This window comes from Schistocerca nitens, chromosome 1, assembly GCF_023898315.1.
Source record: "Schistocerca nitens isolate TAMUIC-IGC-003100 chromosome 1, iqSchNite1.1, whole genome shotgun sequence".
NCBI classification, from domain to species: Eukaryota; Metazoa; Arthropoda; class Insecta; order Orthoptera; family Acrididae; genus Schistocerca; species Schistocerca nitens.
Window position 1 is genome coordinate 218156153 of NC_064614.1, and position 21064 is coordinate 218177216.

A 21064-nucleotide genomic window follows, 5' to 3' on the forward strand; every position below is an offset into this window, starting at 1 on the left:
CAGCAGGGTTCGTCACCGTCAATCATCGGCTAATGTTAACTCAGCTCCATAACCTGACCCAGGAAATCAACCTATGTAGATTCATTGCATATTGAAGGAAGTATTCAATATACACTACTGGCCATTAAAATTGCTACACCACGAAGATGACGTGCTACAGACGCGAAATTTAACCGACAGGAAGAAGATGCTGTGATATGCAAATGATTAGATTTTCAGAGCATTCACACAAGGTTGGCGCCGGTGGCGACAATTACAACGTGCTGACATGATGAAAGGTTCCAACCGATTTCTCATACACAAACAGCAGTTGACCGGCAATGCCTGGTGAAACGTTGTTGTGATGCCTCGTGCAAGGGGGAGAAATGCGTACCATCACGTTTCCGACTTTGATAAAGGTCGGATTGTAGCATATAGCCATTGCGGTTTATCGTGTCGCGACATTGCTGCTCGCGTTGGTCGAGATCCAATGACTGGTAGCAGAATATGGAATCAGTGGGTTCAGGAGGGTAACACGGAACGCCGCGCTGGATCCCAACGACCTCGTATCGCTAGCAGTCGAGATGACAGGCATCTTATCCCCATGGCTGTAACAGATCGTGCAGCCATGTCTCGATCCATGAGTCAACAGATGGGGACGTTTGCAAGACAACAACCATCTGCACGAACAGTTCGACGACGTTTGCAGCAGCATGGACTATCAGCGCGGAGACCGTGGCTGCGGTTACCCTTGACGCTGCATCACAGACAGGAGCGCCTGCGATGGTGTACTCAACGACGAACCTGGGTGCACGAATGGCAAAACGTCATTTTTTCGGATGAATCCAGGTTCTGTGTACAGCATCATGATGGTCGCATCCGTGTTTGGCGACATCGCGGTGAACGCACATTGCAAGCGTGTATTCGTCATCGCCATACTGGCGTACATCCGGCGTGATGATATGGGGTGCCATTGGTTACACGTCTCGGTCACCTCTTGTTCACATTGACGGCACTTTGAGCAGTGGACGTTACATTTCAGATGTGTTACGACCCGTGGCTCTACCCTTCATTCGATCCCTGCGAAACCCTACATTTCAGCAGGATAATGCACGACCGCGTGTTGCAGGTCCTGTACGGGCCTTTCTGGATACATAAAATGTTCGACTGCTGCCTTGGCCAGCACATTCTCCAGATCTCTCACCAATTGAAAACGCCTGGTCAATGGTGACTGAGCAACTGGCTCGTCACAATATGCCAGTCACTACTCTTGATGAACTGTGGTATCGTGTTGAAGCTGCATGGGCAGCTGTACCTGTACACGCCATCCAAGCTCTGTTTGAATCAATGCCCAGGCATAACAAGGCCGTTATTACGGCCAGATGTGGTTGTTCTTGGTACGATTTCTCAGGATCTATTCACCCAAATTGCGTGAAAATGTAATCACATGTCAGTTCTAGTATAATATATTTGCCCAATGAATACCCGTTTATCATCTGCATTTCTTCTTGGTGTAGCAATTTTAATGGCCAGTAGTGTATATACAAAAGAGAAACCCATGGCCCCCAATACTCGGAGGTTCTTCTGTACTGACAATCTCGCTCTTCCCACATGGAGCACTGAGGTATGAATCAGTGGAAAACACAGTCACTAATGCTCTTGAAGGACTGTCAAGATACTACGGTGCAAACAATAAATCAAATCCATCTAAGACACAAGTGTGTGATTTCCGTTTCAGAAACAGAGAAGCCACTCGAAAAATAAAGTAAGTCTGATCGGGGGTTGAATTAGAACAACGTGATTTTCCAAAATACCTCGGAAGAACAGTTGGCAGACCTCTTATATATAATAAGCACTGCATGAACACCAAGTTGAAAGTTTCCATCAGAAACAATGTCCTAAGAAAACTGTCTGGTTCACTGTAGGCTAGGCAAGCCGAAACAATTCGAATTTCTGCAGTTTACTGTGTTTTCCGCTCCAGAATTAACCTCTCCTGCCTGGTATAATTCACGTCACGCCAAAGAGGTGAATGACACATGCATACTTGTAACAGGTTGTTTAAAATCTACTTCAGCCATGCGCTTTTACTACCTGGTAGGAACAACTCCACCTTATGTTCGAAGAGAAATAGCTGCGAACAAGAAAAAGAATAAAATGGAGTAGGGGGTATATGATCCATTACAGGGCTATGAAATGCACGTTGTAATCCCCCCCTCCTTCCTAATTCCATGTATTGTCCACATTAGTCTTTTATGAAGATTTGAGACGCGCGGAGACTATAATAAACTTTCTAGTTTACTTAGCTTGTCATGTTGAGATGGCTCCAGTTTTTCGTGTCTTGGAGCTGATTCTTGAAGCTGAAATTCTCGCGTTTTAGATCCTTACGGTTGAATTGATCTAAATAAATTTGAAGATTGTTGTTGCAAAATTTTTGTTTTTAATTAAATATATTTTGTCATATTTTAGTATGTCATACGGTCTTCTGGTTTTCCACGTTAACAAAGCTGAAATTACATTGTTCGTACAAAAATACGTCCGATCACATCAGAGGCATGCTTCTGACTCTCACAATATGTTTTTAAGCACTTTGTATGTATCAAAACATGTGATGCGTGTTAAAAATCTATTCTGTGACAAATCTAAAGTGATCAGTGAGAAAAATTTACGCGTGCAAAAATAAGAATGCAGTGGGCATGTATTCACATCTCTTGGACTATGAAAACAAGCACTATAAACCGACATTTCACGACAATTAATCTGTAAAAAATCGCACCACCTGTAATGAAAGCAAGAAAACCGTCTGAAGATTAATCGTAATGATTCGAAACCGGTAACGGCACCTTTTGAATAAAGGAACTGAAAATAAATTTGTGGCTCGTTGCTGTCTCAACACCGTCAACATTTGTCTTCAAATAACAGCCACGTTCTCCGACCATGTCATCATACAACAAAATTGCACCCACAAAAAGTATTGAGCTAAAGACTAACAGCCTCCTAAAGAAAAGTTTCTTGTCGCAGTAGATTGTTAAGATTCTTAATTCATATTGTGTTCTTGCCCCTTGGCTATATGATCTTCCGAAGGTTCACAAGGAAGAACTTCCTCTTAGGCCGACTGTGAGTAGCATTGGTGCTCCGACAGATTGTGTAGCAAAACACCTTACTATTCTGTTGAGCCCTATGGTAGGTCGGTGAGAGCATCACATGAACTCGGCGGATTTTTTCGTCGATTACAGGGAATGCGTTGAATGACTTTGATATTCTCCTGAGTTTCTCCTGGCGTATACAACTTTCAAATAACTTCCGGGAATTCAGCCAGGTAACACTTTCAGCAACCGCCGATATTTCGGCGGGAGAACACCCCGCCATTTTCAAGGCAAACTGCAACGGACAGGCGGCGTACATGCAAATTTAATACCTCGGTTCTCCGACAGAAGCAGGAAAGATAACACACACACACACACACACACACACACACACACACACACACACACTGAACACTAGTGCCACCAAAGATGACCAAAGTCAGAGCTATCGATAGTGAGACTATGAATTCGCAGGTGAGGCAGCATTGACTCTGTTCCTCTGTTTTTTGACAAGGGAGAGAGCCGGATTCCAAACAGAGTTTAAACAGAAACCTCCATCCCTGTTAACGAGGTTGCTCGCTAATTTAATCTCAACTGCCTCTCTAATGACACTGTCCCAATCGGGTGATTCATGATAATTCTGAGTCAACACCTCAGTCTACTGCCTTTTTGCCTTACGTAGGAAACACGTCCAATAAGATCGGTCGTATTTTACGGAAATACGATGTGAAATGTGTTTTCCGACCTCCATCTAAAATTAGAGCACTTTTGAGTTCCGTTAAGGATGATCTTGGACTGCGTAAGGCGGGTGTATATCGTATTCCTTGTAGCTGCGGCATGGCATATATTGGTCAAACTATCAGGACCGTGGAGGACAGATGTACTGAGCATAAACGGCACACACGATTACAGCAGCCAAATAGATCTGCTATTGCCGAACATTGCTTTGATACTGGTCACCCCATGTTATATAATAACACCGAGATATTGGCATGCACGTCCAGCTATTGGGACAGTGTCATTAGGGAGGCAGTTGAGATTAAATTAGCGAGCAACCTCGTTAACAGGGATGGAGGTTTCTGTTTAAACTCTGTTTGGAATCCGGCTCTCTCCCTTGTCAAAAAAACAGAGGAACAGAGTCAATGCTGCCTCACCTGTGAATTCATAGTCTCACTATCGATAGCTCTGACTTTGGTCATCTTTGGTGGCACTAGTGTTCAGTGTGTGTGTGTGTGTATCTTTCCTGCTTCTGTCGGAGAACCGAGGTATTAAATTTGCATGTACGCCGCCTGTCCGTTGCAGTTTGCCTTGAAAATGGCGGGGTGTTCTCCCGCCGAAATATCGGCGGTTGCTGAAAGTGTTACCTGGCTGAATTCCCGGAAGTTATTTGAAAGATGTATACGCCAGGAGAAACTCAGGTCTCACATTGTTTACCTCTACGGAGAGGAAATGTATCGGTGTTTACGTAAGTTGGATAAACTTCGTAGCTGTCGAGTTAGACTGCAATGTGCTTTGTCGTTTTTATTGAGGTGTCGTGATGAAAATCATGTCCCAACATTCGCTAAGGTTGTGCACCATATTAATTCTCCTGCCGCCAATCGTATCAAGCAACGTGCTGGCTTGGCTCTTGTTCGCGAAAGGATTCGTTTTACTCGTCGACGTTTGGATTCTGTTTCCAAAGAATTGTATCGTTTTCATTTAATGGTTGCATCTGAAGTGTCTGATTTCACTTGGGATTGGTTGGATGGTGCCTCATGGACCCAAGCCGACTGGGAGTACAACTCCGTTACTGCCCGGCATTTGGCAAAGTTTGAACGTTTTCATCGCGCGGAGTCGGATGTTATATCTCGACGTTCTGTGGTAAATCTCACAGAGAAATCTTTTGACGACACAACCTTTTCCGTGTTAGGGAAGGGTTTAAATTTCGCACCCACTCCGAAGAATTTGCCGGTAGTTGATTTTATTAGTTCAATTGAACAGGCAGTTTGCAAACTACCTCCTGACGCTGCAGAGGAATTTAGGAGGGAGGCATGCCGTGTTTTGACTAGGGCTCGTCCACCCAAGAGTAAGGTAACAGCAGCAGAGAGGGCTGCTTTACGCTCTCTCAAAGTTGATCCCAGTATTGTTATTTTACCTGCTGACAAGGGCAATGCCTCCGTTGTTTTAAATGTACAAAAGATGCAACGTTTCCTATCTGATTCAGCGTATTGCAGAATCGATGCTGACCCCACGAAAAGTGTTGAGAGAAAGACCAACAGCCTCCTGAAAAAAAGTGGTTTGTCGCAGGACACAATCAAGAGGCTTAACACCTATAGTGCCGTTCCCCCTAGGTTATATGGCCTTCCAAAGGTTCATAAGGAAGGGGTTCCTTTCCGTCCTATAGTGAGTAACATCGGCGCCCCGACATATCGTGTATCCAAGCATCTTGCTTCTCTGTTGAGTCCACAAGTAGGACGGTGTGAACATCATATCAGGAACTCAGCTGATTTTTTACGTCGTTTGGAGGGACTGAGGCTGAATGACTCTGATATTTTAGTGAGTTTCGATGTGGTCTCTCTCTCTTCACTCGTGTTTCTCTGTCTGATTCGTTGCGGTTAATTGAAGCCAGGTTTGCTGCTGATTTAACTAATCTCTTTAAGCATGTGTTGACATCCACTTACTTTTTATTTAATGACCAGTATTACGAGCAGACAGATGGGATTGCGATGGGTAGTCCGTTGTCTCCTGTGATCGCAAATTTATTTATGGAAGACTTCGAGGAACGTGCATTGGAGTCGGCGCCTTTAAAACCCGCCTGTTTCTTTAGATACGTTGACGATACCTTCGTTGTTTGGCCTCACGGTAGGGAGAATTTGAATGTCTTTCTAGAACATCTGAACTCGTTCCACCCCAACATTCGTTTTACGATGGAGGTGGAAGAGGATGGTTGCCTTCCCTTTCTCGACGTGTTGGTTAGGAGGAAGGATGATGGATCATTGGGACATGCAGTCTACAGGAAACGTACTCACACCGACTTGTACTTACAAGCTAATAGTTGTCACCATTCGGCTCAGCGTGAAGGGGTACTTCGTACCTTGGTACACAGGGCACATGTCGTTTCTGACGCTGAGACTTTGCCAGCTGAGCTGTACCATCTTGAAGTTACATTTCGTCAAAATGGTTATAGTGATAGACAGATTGAACGTGCGTTGCGCTATCGACCAACTGTACATCGGGTGATTGATGATAATTCTGAGTCAACACCTCAGTCTACTGCCTTTTTGCCTTACGTAGGAAACACGTCCAATAAGATCGGTCGTATTTTACGGAAATACGATGTGAAATGTGTTTTCCGACCTCCATCTAAAATTAGAGCACTTTTGAGTTCCGTTAAGGATGATCTTGGACTGCGTAAGGCGGGTGTATATCGTATTCCTTGTAGCTGCGGCATGGCATATATTGGTCAAACTATCAGGACCGTGGAGGACAGATGTACTGAGCATAAACGGCACACACGATTACAGCAGCCAAATAGATCTACTATTGCCGAACATTGCTTGGATACTGGTCACCCCATGTTATATAATAACACCGAGATATTGGCATGCACGTCCAGCTATTGGGACAGTGTTATTAGGGAGGCAGTTGAGATTAAATTAGCGAGCAACCTCGTTAACAGGGATGGAGGTTTCTGTTTAAACTCTGTTTGGAATCCGGCTCTCTCCCTTGTCAAAAAACAGAGGAACAGAGTCAATGCTGCCTCACCTGCGAATTCATAGTCTCACTATCGATAGCTCTGACTTTGGTCATCTTTGGTGGCACTAGTGTTCAGTGTGTGTGTGTGTGTGTGTGTGTGTGTGTGTGTGTGTGTGTTATCTTTCCTGCTTCTGTCGGAGAACCGAGGTATTAAATTTGCATGTACGCCGCCTGTCCGTTGCAGTTTGCCTTGAAAATGGCGGGGTGTTCTCCCGCCGAAATATCGGCGGTTGCTGAAAGTGTTACCTGGCTGAATTCCCGGAAGTTATTTGAAATTTGATATTCTCCAAATAATAAGTTTTGGTGTGGTCTCTCCTTCACTTGCATTTCTCTGTCTGATTCTTTAAGGCTGACTGAGGTTAGGTTTGGTGCTGAATTGACGATCGTATCTCGACATATGTTGACTTACACTTACTTTTTATTCAGTGAACGGTACCACGAGCAAATGGAGCTATGATGGGAAGCTCGCTGTCATCTGTTATTATCAACTTGTTTATGGAAGAATTCGAAGAAGTTCCTTGGCGTGACTTTGAAACCTTCGTGTTTTTCAAGATATGAAGACGGTACTTTCGTTTTTTGGCCTCGTGGCAGTTAAAATTGGAACAATGTTTTACAACACCTGAATTCAATCCACCCATAGGTTTTTTTCACAATGAAGGTGGAAAATGATGGCTGTTTTCCCTTCCTTGATGTGTCGATCAAGAGGAAGGTGGGTTGTATGCTGGGACATGATGTTTATAGGAAGTCTATTCACACAACTTGTATCCTACACGCTTGATAGTTGTCACCATCCGGCTCAGTGTGAAGGGGTTAAAAAATGGTTCAAATGGCACTGAGCACTATGGGACTTAACTTCTGACGTCATCAGTCTCCTATAACTTAGAACTACTTAAACCTAACTAATCTAAGGACATAACACACGTCCATGCCCGAGGCAGGATTCGAACCTGCGACCGTAGCGGTCGCGAGGTTCCAGACTGTAGCGCCTAGAACCGCTCGGCCACTTCGGCCGGCTGTGAAGGGGTACTTCGTACGTTAGTTCACAGGGCCCCCGTCGTCTCAGGCTCTGAGTGTTTGTCAGCTGAGTTAGCCCATCTTGAGTTCACCTTTCGTCAGAATGGTTACAGTGAAAGACTGATCAGCCGTGCGTTGCTCTATCAATCAACTGTGCACCGGATGAGTGATAATAATATTGAGATGGCACCAAAGTCTACGGCCTTTTTGTCTTACAGGACTGGAGCGCCTTGTCCCCGGCATGAATCCTCTCGGTGGTTTAGTGTCGAGGTCCGGTGAGTCGGCCAGTCTGTGGATGGTTTTTAGGCGGTTTTCCAACTGCCTCGGCGAATGCGGGCTGGTGCCTCTTATTCCGCCTCAGTTACACTATGTCGGCGATTGCTGCGCATACAAGTTCTCCACGTACGCGTTTACCACCATTACTCTACCACGCAAACGTTGGGGTTACACTCGTCTGGTATGAGACGTTCCTCCCGGCGGAGGTTCGAGTCCTCCCTCGGGAATGGGGGTGTGTGTTTGTCCTTACGATAATTTAGGTTAAGTAGTGTGTAAGCTTAGGGACTGACCTTAGCAGTTAAGTCCCACAAGATTTCACACACATTTGAACATTTTTTGAGACGTTCCCTGGGGGTCACCGGGGGCCGAACCGTACAATAACCCTGGGCTCGGTGTGGGGCGGCGGAGGGGTGAAGTGCACTGCGGTAGTCGTCGTGGGGTTGTGGACCACTGCGGCTGCGGCGGGGACGGAGCCCTTCCGTCGTTTCTAGGTCCCCGGTTACCATACAATACAATACAACCAAAGAGATATACTCTATGGGCCATTTGTTGACGTCATCGAGTTTAAATTTCATAGAGTGACTATACCTTCGCTAGTTTGAAGCAAACTGTATTCCCGTCCGCCAATCTATCGGTTGTCAAGGGCGTCATCTGCTGTCTATCCCGTGGAAATTGCCTTTGATTAACTTCAAATATCTTCTCAAAAGAACAGCTAATAGCGGTGATTTCTTTGTATACCGGCAGCAACAAGGAAAGTTTTAATCGAAATATGGACAAATTTTTCGATGTGGATAAAACTACAAGACGAATAAAGTCTCTTACACTTTCCCGGCGATTCACTGGCATTTCGTTGTGATAGGGCATACTGCCAATGGTTCACGTCTTCCCAACACGTCTCGAGGAACAGGTGATGAAGACATTGAACAACGGCGGCGAATATCTCGCGTTGGGAAGATGCGAACCATCGGCTGAACATTCGATCTCAGCGAGAATCAAAACATGTTCGTCCGCTCATAACCTCTTGTTGCTCGGAAACTGAATATAAATCAATCCATTTCGAGCAGGTACCACCTGAAGTCTATGGAGTAAACTCCTAAACGCTTTGTGGTGAGCCGGCCGATGTGCCCGAGCGGTTCTAGGCACTTCAGTCTGGAACCGCGTGACCGCTACGGGCGCAGGTTCGAATCCTGCCTTAGGCATGGATGTGTGTGATGTCCTTAGGTTAGTTAGGTTTAAGTAGTTCTAAGTTCTAAGGGACTGATGTCCATAGATGTTAAGTCCCATAGTACTCAGAGCTTTGTGATGAACTAACAGAAACAGTGACTGGCGCAGAAATTCTGTATTTTAAGGATACTCAACGTTTCATACGCCAGAGTACTATAGGCGAGAATACTATTAAAATGTATTACAAACAGTTAACAGAAGTAATTAAATAATAATTTAATAATAATAATAATAATAATAATAATAATAACTTACAAAAAATACTATACAGGGTGTACATAAAGTCCGGAAACATTTTAAATTGTTTATTGCACAAGAGCTAAACATGGTACAGATGTCATACACATTGCATTTTGAGGAGAAACTCTGAAAGTTTATTTTTACAAACATTCGATATGTGAACCATGAGTGACCCGGCAGACGTCTATACGGTAATCAAATTTTTCCCATACCTGTCTCAGCATGGCATCGTCGACTGTGGCAGTCGCTTCCCGTATTCTCTCCCGAAGCTTTGTTACATCACGTGGTAGACGTGGTACATACACCAGATCTGTAATGTTTCCCCACAGAAAAAAGTCACACGGAGTGAGATCTGGTGATCGGGGATGCCATTTCATGAAACAGCTGTCCCCTTCTTTTGCATGGCCGCCATGTTTGCGACTAGCGCTGACTATCGGTAAATTACCAAACTACGCTGTGGCGGTATACATGAAAAAAAACTTTCGGGGTTGCTCTTCAAAATGACGTATGTATGATATCTGTACAACGTTTGGTTCTTGTGCAGTAAATAATTGAAAGTATTCCTAACTTTATGCACACCCTGTAATTTACTGACACTTCATTTTCACGGACTTTTACTGAAATTTCGTTTTTACAGTGTTTTCATTGGCACTTCGTTTCTGTAGTAAGCTCATTGACACCTATTTTGCAGTGGTTTCAGCGACCCTTAAATAAAATGAGCTTGGTATACATTCGTCATAATACTTTACCTCTCTGCTTAAAACATTTAGGGCGGCCGGCGTGGCCGAGCTGTTCTAGGCGCTTCAGTCTGGAACCACGCGACCGCTACGGTCGCAGGTTCGAATCCTGCCTCGGGCATGGATGTGTGTGATGTCCTTAGATTAGTTAGGTTTAAGTAGTTCAAAGTTCTAGGGGACTGATGATCTCATATGTTAAGTCCCATAGTGCTCAGAGCCATTTCAACCATTTTTTTAAAAGATTTAGATTTACGTAGACGAGTTATACCGCAGATAACATAACGCTTCAGGAGCAGTTTTGCCCTATAAATTTTATGCAATGTCTTTCTTCCTAGAGTTCAGTTACTATAAAGGGTGATTTCTGTTTATAAATAAGGAACTTCGCAGTAATTACAGTGATGCGTTCTTGGAACAGATAATTTCCACAAACTATCGAAAGTAGCTATATGGCTTGGCAGAATAAAAACGTTGGGTCGCAGCAAATTTTCTTAACTGCTGTAAATATTACGTTATGCTAGTTCCAAAAGCTTCAACAGATACGTTACATTTTCAGTATTTAACATATCAGAAGCTAAATTGCATAGCATTTTTTCAAACCAGCAACTCAAGTTTCTGACTGTACTGTTATCTGTCACACAGTAAATTGCTTGATATGCTTCTCCAGTAGCACATTCTCTGCCTGTACTCGGTCATATCGTGCTTTCAGCTTTTTTTTTTTTTTTTTACTTGGAAAACCGTAACTTTGATCATCACAAACAGGCGTACTAGGCGCCAAAAGAATAAAATTCCACCATTTTATTATTGTGGTATTCAGTTCGAAGAGTGGTTTGATGTAGCTCTCCACACTACTGTATCCTGTGCAAGTCTCTTCATCTCCGAATAAACGCCTCATCAGTTGCACTATCCACACCAGTGCTCTGCCGCTTATTATTTTTTGACGAATTTCCCTCTTCATGGGTTAAATTAAAACAATGTGATATTCCAAAATACCTATGAACGACACTCGGCAGATCTCTTTCACACAAGAAGCATTGAATGAACACCAAGTTGAAAGTGTCCATCAGAAACATCTCCTTAGAAAACAGGCTTGTTCACAGTGGGGTAGTCAAGCCGAAACAAATCGAGCTTCTGCAATGCCACTGTGTTATTCTGTTCCAGGGTACCCGTTTCTTGTTTGGTACAATTCAAGTCAAGCCAAACATTTGGATGTAGCCCTCGACGGCTACAGTTAGATGTAGCCTTCAACGGCACATCCAGACTTACAACAGACTCGTTAAAATCTATTCCAACCGTTTGGCTTCACCACCTGGCAGGAACCGTTCCACGTCATCTTCGAAGAGAAATAGTAGGAGATTAGGAAAGGAAGAAAACTGAGCAGGTGGTAACTCATCCATTACATGGACGTGGAATGCACGTGCTAAAATTTATATCCAGAAAGAGCTTTCTCAGAACGTCAGATGTACTCCCTGTCACAGATAAAATAGCCAGGTTACAACTGTGTACAGTTAAGGACCCCCTTCCCTCTGGCTGGAAAATTGTATCTGAAAGTCTACCGACTGATTATGACAAGGGATGGGTGACATGGAAGTCTTTTGAGATCAGGAGTCGGGATATCCAGGGTTCATAGGGCAAGATGGACTAAGACAAAGAAGGCAATGTTAAGTGCGACTGTGGAGAAGATCAGGCAATTAAACATATGCTTCAGTGTCGATTGTGTCAAAACTTCTGCATGGAAGTTGACTTATATCAGGCCTCGGAGATTGCAAAAAAAAAAAAAAAAAAAAAAAAAAAAAATTCAAATGTGTGTGAAATCTTATGGGACTTAACTGCTAAGGTCATCAGTCCCTAAGCTTACACACTACTTAACCTAAATTATCCTAAGGACAAACACACACACCCATGCTCGAGGGAGGACTCGAACCTCCGCCGGGACCAGCCGCACAATCTATGACTGCAACGCCTAAGACCGCTCGGCTAATCCCGCCCAGTTCGGAGATTGCACAAGAAGCAGCCAAGTTCTGGTCAAAATTTATAAAATGTAATTTTTGCTAGCTGTGTGCATCTGTGTGTTTCTGACACGAGAACAATAAATAATAGAAGCTTCCTTCTCGTATCCAAGTCAATATCTGACAGCAGTAGAGCTCATTTATTGCAGATGTCTTTTTTTCACTGGTACCAGTTACTCTTGATATATTCCTTGCTTCATTTATCCTGAGTAATCTTGCTTCCTAAACAGCAGAATTATTTCTCTTATTCCACTACTGTGACGTTCTCAATTCTGATGTTGAGTAAGTCGTCGTTCTCCATTCTACAACTCCTCATCACCTTCGTATCTCCTTTGTTTATCCTTAATCCATACTACGGGCTAAGTCTGCTGTCCATTCCTTTAAACAGGTCTTCTTTACACCTAGACAGAAGGACAATATCTTCTGAAGACCTTGCTATATATTCCCCTTACACGTTGAATAGTGATAACAAGCTGCAACCCATCATCAAATACTACTTAGCACAAACTTGTATTGTTTTATCTTACAGCAGTACTTATGCTTATTCTGGTACCTCCGTGGTTTCAGAAGACGATTGTATGAAAATTACTAGACGTCCATAAAATATACACACATCAGTGGATAGAGCACCTTCTTAATTCACATTAGAGGTCCTCAATAATTGCATCGCTTGTGCCGTGGAAAACGTTAATAAATATACTGAAGTCGCGGCTACTGCTGTCAGACAAGGCACAACGACGGCCTGCTTCGGAAACCTGTTCGTTGGATTGCCTGTCTGCAGGCGCGAAATAATTCGATGCGACAGTATAGAGCAGATAATTTGTTTGTATGTTCTGACACTCCTGTCATCTAGTGCAACTACGCCATAGCGCGTACTGTTGTTACGAATCGAGGCATGGAGAAATGCTCTATCAGCTGATATGTATCATTTTTCTATATGCCTTGTACGTATCTCACAATCATTTTCTGTAGTCCCGGAGGTACTTATGAACAACGCTGTTTTTCGTAGTAAATGTATTTTAATTCAGTCTCAGTAAAAATTTCTTTGACCATGTAGCTTCACTCTCTACTTCGGAGCTTAGGAACTTATAAACTGTTAACTTCGTTGAAGACTGAGGTTTTGAAATGGAAAACTTATATTCTGATTTTTAAAAATTACAGGACTTTGAAGACAGTCTGATATTTACTTTTGATTTATTTTATATCTTTTTTCTCACACCACTTCACGTGTATGCAGCCTTGAACAATAATTCCTACGTAATATTAATATTAATATTAGATATGCTGTTCTATCTGTAGACTTGCAAGTAATGGTTGATTAAAGCTTCTATACATCAGATAACGACCAACGGCGCACAGGAAAGCGAATGCGTCTGATCTGCTTCAGTGATGTACTACAATTTATCTTTGTTCATCCTCTCCTTCCTCAGAAAGAAAATACTTATCAGGCTAACGTCCGATATTTACACATTTACCTTGCCTGCTTTGGTTATGTGATGGCAAAGCTTTCCTCGAAATCTGATGGTAAAGCACACGTCTCTTGGATTTTCAAATTTCAGATATGTCATGTCACGGATTCCGCCGGAGGTTCGAGTCCTCGCTAGGGCATGGATGTGTGTGTTGTTCTTAGAATAAGTTAGTTTAAGTAGTGTATAAGTCTAGGGCAGTTTGGTCTCTTAGGACTTCACACACATTTGATCATTTTTATTTCAAATATGCTGCTTGCTTCTACAACTCTCGCATATTTTAGTTTCTTCAAAGGTTATCACCGACTTGCCCTAACTTGTTTGAGCTCAGATCTTTCAGCGTTTTGTCAAACTCTGACCGCATTACTGGATCAGCTACTTCTTCAACATCATCTTCCTGTATTTCTTTTGTTACACTTTGGAACAGTTCTTCTCCGTGCAGGGCTTCGATGCACTCTTGCGATCTGTCCGTCCTTTCTTTTGTATGTAACGGAGGTTTTCCATCTGTATCTCAATGTTGCATTTAGTATTCATGTGCCCCGTTTCAATTTTTCCTGCAATCATATCATGTTTTTGTCATCTACCTGAATTACTCTGTTTTGCAATTTTTGTTAGTATAATCCCTAAACAATATATATTGCTTCTTTCCTACCTCTTTTTGAGATAATTAAATTTTCTTCTTTCATCCATAAGCTCGAGTATCTCGTGGTTTAGCCGCGCGGGATTAGCCGAGCGGTCTCAGGCGCTGCAGTCATGGACTGTGCGACTGGTCCCGGCGGAGGTTCGAGTCCTCCCTCGGGCATGGGTGTGTGTGTGTGTTTGTCCTTAGGATAATTTAGGTTAAGTAGTGTGTAAGCTTAGGGACTGATGACCGTAGCAGTTAAGTCCCATAAGATTTCACACACATTTGAACAATCTCCTGGTTTACCCATGGTATCTTCGCTTCTGCTTTCGCTGTACCTAATGTCTCCTGTTTAGTTTCTTTTTTTTTATTTGATTAGCGGTAGGCGTCGCACTACAGTTTATACATATTTATCGAAATTCATATTGCCTGATGCTGTGAAAAATGTTTATCATTGCTATCAGTTTCAATTATCACGAAACATCAAAGACACCGGAAGTCCGAAATATTGGAGAGACGTCCTGTAGGAATTAAAGCTGAAAGAAAGTGTGTAGATAAATCAGTCGCTAAGCTCGTTTCGTGCAGAGGCAACATTCCTGGTTCAAGTCCGGATTCGGCACACAGTTTCAATTTGCTGAGAAATGTGATCAATAGCAATATATTGTGACCTATTAAGCGAACAAGTCTGCAAAGAGCACACCCAAAGAAGACCTGAGTGCGAGTGCCAGTCTGCCACACAGTTTTAATCTACCAGGAAGTTCCGCTAACAGCAGTAGATTACTGCCAGCTCATATGTGATCTCCTCGTGATGTTTCGTTATAAATAAGCAAACAAAATAAAATGAAACTCCTTTAAACTGTGCGATGCTGACCTGCCACTGCGCCAGTGGTATTTTTTGTATGTAGTATAGAGGAGCATGTGTTCAGTATACTTCTCTTTCAGCTAATGTCAGATTTCGGAACCTCGAGGCTCCTATTTATTAATTTAATAGCTCCTTCATTGGCCCAACGAGATCGAGTGCGTATCCTTGACACTTCTGGGAACTGAACCTGAGTCCTCTGCATTGTAGTCAGACGCACTGGTTTCTCAGCTATGGAGATACTCAAGAAAGTGTGGTCTACTAATTATCGATTTTTTTTTTCGCAGGTGGTGTCCCTGATGGCGTGGACCGCGAGCGCCCTGCTGATGGTGCCGGTCATCATGTACGCGCGGACGCTCGCTCAGGAGCCCAACAGCTGCAACATCATCTGGCCCGAGAGCGGCAACCTGAGTGGGCAGACCGCCTTCACGCTCTACTCCTTCGTGCTGAGCTTCGCCGTGCCGCTGCTGCTCATCTTCGTCTTCTACTTCCTCGTCATCCGGAAACTGCGAACGGTGGGGCCGAAGAACAAGAGCAAGGAGAAGAAGCGCTCCCATCGCAAGGTCACCAAGCTGGTGCTGACCGTCATCACGGTGTACGTGCTTTGCTGGCTGCCCTATTGGATCACGCAGGTAGCGCTCATCTTCACACCGCCCAACCAGTGCCAGCCGCGCGTCGCCATCACTATCTTCCTCCTGGCGGGCTGCCTCAGCTACTCCAATTCAGCCATGAACCCCATTCTGTACGCATTCCTCAGTGACAACTTCAAGAAGAGCTTCCTGAAGGCTTGCACCTGCGCCGCCGGCAAGGACGTGAACGCGACGTTGCACAACGAGAACAGTGTGTTCCCGCGCCGGCACCATGCCAAGGGGGCCGGATCGGAACGGCCGCGCGGAGGCGGCGGTGGAGGCGGCGGCGGCGGCGGCGGCGGAGGCGGCGGGGGCGGCGGTGGCCTCGGGGGCGGCCGTGGTTGCGGCCCAGCCGGCGGTGCCACCAGTGCCAATGGCAGCGGAGCTGCTGGGTTGCTGGACGAGGAGACTGGCGAACGCGGACCGCTCGTCAGCAGGGTTGACACCTCTACCACTGCCATCACCATGACGTCACGCTCCAACATCACCGTCAGCAGCGAAGCCCGTGAGAGTACCCCTGGGGTCTCCAAGGTGGATGGCCTGCTGCAGCCAACACAGGTGTAATGCGACCATCTCTGCTAGTGTACTGACCGTCAAATGGGCAATCGCCTCTACCTCTTCATCTACGAAAGATTTTCGTTTCAATAGCCCATTCGTCCTATTAGTCTCCTGGATCACTTCCCATCCGTTGCTGACCCTGTCCTTTTACAACCTCTTTGCTCATTTCCGGCGCAGTAGTGTGACATGAGCCACAATACACTGAAGCTGGAGTCACCTTGTCAGGAAATGCCATCTGGTTTTTCGACCAGAACATCTCCAACACATTTATTTGTTCAAGACACCCAGCTGCCTGAAGGAGGAGTATTTGAACATCTGAACCGTCCCACTGTAATCTCTAGACAATTCTTTAGCAGAAATACAAATTATATTGGTCGACAGCCAGCTTTTCGTGTTGACAGCATGCCATTTCATTGTTCAGATTGCGAGCTAGGTTTCAGGTAAATATTTCCAAACAAATCCAACACTTCTCCAATGGTTACTGGAGTGATCCGTGAAATGCTCTTTCCTGGGTCAAGACTTGAATTTCTCTTCTAAAACAAGATCAGAGGATGCCTCCAAAATTAAATTTTCACTACCCCTCTTTCTCATCCTCCCTAAACCCCCAATCCCATCTGACGGCAGCAAGACAGTGTTAATGGGCGGAACCCCCAGCTACTGGGTTTGTACTGTCAGGATGAATCTCTGTGTACACAGGGAACTCTGTTACTACAGTGCTATTCTAGAACCTCGTGACCTGGTTCTGAGACGACTTCGAGCACGTACTTTCAACCAGTGTTTTATGTTTCAGTTTACACTTATATCTGATCTTCGTTTGTGGCGATAATCTGTTTCCTCATTCGTGCGCCAGATTCTGGTTGTTTGCTAATGACTTTCACAGAAATTGAAGGAAGCATTAATCACTGTGGACGATGAGAGAGGTCACTCTTTCCTGCAGAACATATCTCATTATTGTTTGTCAGTTTTTGAAATGAGAAGTCAACCGTGCAGATTGACACAAGGTTGGAGTTTACATAGAACATACAGAGACGCTGTTAATAGTTATTAGCCATAGGAGGAAACATATATATGGACTGTTTTTCATATCAGCCACTTGCGCAATGTGGTTACAATATCCGATACATCTGATAACAGTAGTGTTCTGTGTTTCTGCGTCCATGGCCTTTAACACTGTGGACAACGTTTTTGTGAGAATATGTGTTTCATATCGCGTGTTTAAGGATCTGAATTTCAGATTATTCAATAGCTTTACGTTTCGTTCACCAAGAAAACAATCTGTGAAAGATTCTGTCTATGGTACTTCATAAAATCTAGATAATGCTACATACGTGTTAACTAGTAATTCCAGTCAGTAGTAAAATTTCATTGTCAACTTGTACGCATTTGTAAATATTTTAATCACTCTCATCTCATTCTGGTCGGCCAACAATTTTCCAATATCTCAATTAATTTTGTCTGATGGTGGAATTCGATAATCCTGACACAGTAACCGACCATAACGAGACACTTGCGAACACAGATTTTGCAGCAATTTCCAATGCGTTACGCGAGTTTGAAAGGTGGTACCATATGAATGACCACTTGTTTTCTCGACCTATTGTTGCCACGTTATCTTTATACTTCATAACGGTGGCCTCGAAACTCACTCCACAGCAATTACTTTTATGCTGTAACAATGTGAACGCCTGATTTCCCGTTCTGTTCGCACCCCGTTGTTTAGATTAGAAATACAGTGTTATGTGGTGCAGCGATACGTTCCAAAAAAATTATAATCTAACAGGAGAAACATGTAGAATAAATGTTTTGTAATTCTTATCACTAGCTTTTATTGTACGTTTTTCTTTGGGAAATGTAAAAGAAAAGCTCATAGTATTATAGGGTCTTTGAATTTACTAAAATAACAAATGCATCTCAGACTTCCGAAGAAATGTAAATAGTATCTGATATGTGCGTATATGTTACGTGATATAGCTACGTAAGTTACTGACATCCTCCCAAGTGTCTGACGAGTGATTTTGGGGACTATTTGTAGGATGTTCTTCTTCGACGCCTACATAATAATTATGAGGAATATGTGACAATGAATCATCCATATGGCTAAACTAGTTGCTACAGCCTTCTGGAAACTGCATTTTTCATGTTCCACCACGGACCCATCACTAGATTTCCTAAATTAACAGCCAAGTCACTGTTTCACCGTCTGGATACAAAAACGTATCGATTGAGATTTTATGTGCCATAACTGAAGGTCAATGACGATTTTGTTGACGACCGAGAAGTATGGAGACTGGATGAACACTGGGATATAATATCATTTTGAATTATATCACAGAACATCCCTCAGGTTATGTAGCTCAGTGATAGCCATATGTATCATCGTTGTCCGAATTTTTATGTAACAAGACTGTAGAACTATTTATATTTGTTTTCTAACATTTACATGGTTTGTAAATAACAATTGCTGAAGTTATTGACGTTACCTAAGATTTGTATTTACGCATATTTATGTGATATTGCATATATTGTCATGCCTTTGGTGTTTGCATACATCCTATCGGTAAGGGAATGTAGTGTGATCAGCAAGATTTCTTAATTGAGCCCATGAAATTTTGCTTTCATATTACGTTTCTTTACTGCAGTGTATTATTAGTCTTGTGTGTATGTCAGTCTACAACGGGAACCAATTACAGTGATACACATGTATGGAAGAATTGTTATGTACTGCGATGTGATATTCTTATAAAAGAACGTGAGATTGTAACTACTAATAAACAAGGAATGCAGGGTTTACTTCCATTGTGAAGCGATGGAGTTTAGAGTCGTTATTGTATGTATGTATGTATCTGTCATGTATTTTTGTACAAATACAGAATTCGATATATGTATATGTAAGAAACCAGTCTAAGAAGGTGTTGTCAAGAATGTAAAGTAATGATGTATACTAATGTAATCATAAATATCCTCACACGAAGCTACTTGATGCACATGTTTGCCAGTCCACGATATCATCTGATCTCAGAGCACCTCCCTGCTTCTTCGGACCCAAAGAATCCATCCCTTAAGTATGTAAATGTATTTGATGAATATATTTACTGTTAAAAAATAATACTACTTATTTGTTTCTAATTAACTTCAGCCAATTCCACTACACCTTAAACATTCCCTCAAATGTAGAGACATTTAATTTGACTTACGACACTTCTTCTAAAGTACCTCAAGACACTTGTCTTCAAAGTACTTGCAAAGGTCCAGCTGTAATATATTTCATTTACTATCGATAAAGTATTTCTTGGTGTCCTTTGCACTGTGCTGTAAAACACTGAGAATATTTTACAACGTGATACATCCGAACACCCCTATGAATCTGTCTCACATTGATTCCAACTTAGTAAGTCACAAACGTAAAGGTCAAATTGAACCTTAAAAATTCTCGAATATTAAGAAAGAAGAGAGAGCGAGACCACAGCAGTTGCTTTAGCTTTAGTAAGATTCCTCAAACGAACCTTTGTAAAGGAAATATCAAGATCGTTACTATATTATTTATTACATTTATTATTAGCTATAGAAATTCCTGAACAGTTAATATACTATATTTATTGACAGATATTATACTGTTAACAGTATGAAACTGTGTGCCGTCTTTTCAATGATTAAGGCAAGCCCATTTAAGCAAAGACAGTTTAAAACTTTCACAATAAGTATCAGTCTGTCAGCTGTATTGATGCTACTTCTCTCAGTTTAACAACACCTGTACCATCCGGTAAAAGACTGTGCTTTCCGTTTCCAGCTGTTCCGTAAACAACAAAGTGGTTTAGTGTTTAACAGATTTCTGTTTTGGAGAGGTGTTTAAAATCCCGACGAACACAATGATATTGATTTCTTGCGTTTCTCCTAAATCATTGAAAGAGAACGCTGGGATTATTTCTTACAAGAACTCAGAGAGCTGATTTCCTGCCATGCCATTCTTCTGGTGAATCAGTGCCCCGTCCCTAATGCACACAGCACATAGAACTCTAAACCTTCCTTCCTCCGAACTACATTAGGACTGATAGATTCAAATATTTTGCATAAATTGCAACTGGTGGCATAGTATCACTTAAGAATTCACTATGCAGAGGATGAATAAGTAAATATCTCACTTAGTACTATTACCCTCCTGAGAATACTTCACTGATTGGAAATAAACTTTGAGTATCGTTTTCGAAAACATTGAAAGGAAGGGAACTCGTCGCTGGTTGTGCCACTTAATGAATCACTTGTCATGTCTGATGTAACCTAGACGAAAGATGTGCTACACATGTCTCAGAAAAAATCTTTTAAGTGGGTATTCTAAAAATTTTCAGTACTAAATCAATATTAATTTTGATAGACTCAGTCATGTGCCTTATTTCCGGAACTAAACAGAAAATTTTGTTTCACTAAATTTGTAGTTTTTTGATTCGTCATGTGTTTCTTCTTTATTGTCTTAATTATTGTAACCAGTTTTCTCATTCACATTAAAAGAGACAGTTTTAAGCCTGTGTCACATAGACTGCCATTTATTATTCTCCTTAATAGAAATACTAACTTTTTCTGTGGTTAGTTTCCGTTTCTCCCTTTAGACAATACACAATAGCATTTCATTTTGCTAGCTGAA

The 21064-nt window shown here is 42.7% G+C and overlaps 1 protein-coding gene across 1 annotated transcript in view; it reads left to right on the plus strand.

Annotated features, from left to right (window-relative positions):
* LOC126245997 (somatostatin receptor type 2-like) overlaps positions 1 to 19478 on the plus strand; it is a 1701965-nt gene extending 1682487 nt beyond the window's left edge. Inside the window, exons 9-10 of the mRNA XM_049948361.1 lie at positions 15529 to 16168; positions 16256 to 19478. Coding sequence (XP_049804318.1) covers positions 15529 to 16168; positions 16256 to 16434 — 819 coding nt within the window. The 3' untranslated portion in view covers positions 16435 to 19478. The remainder of the gene's footprint in view (positions 1 to 15528; positions 16169 to 16255) is intronic.
* Positions 19479 to 21064: the final 1586 nt, after the last annotated feature.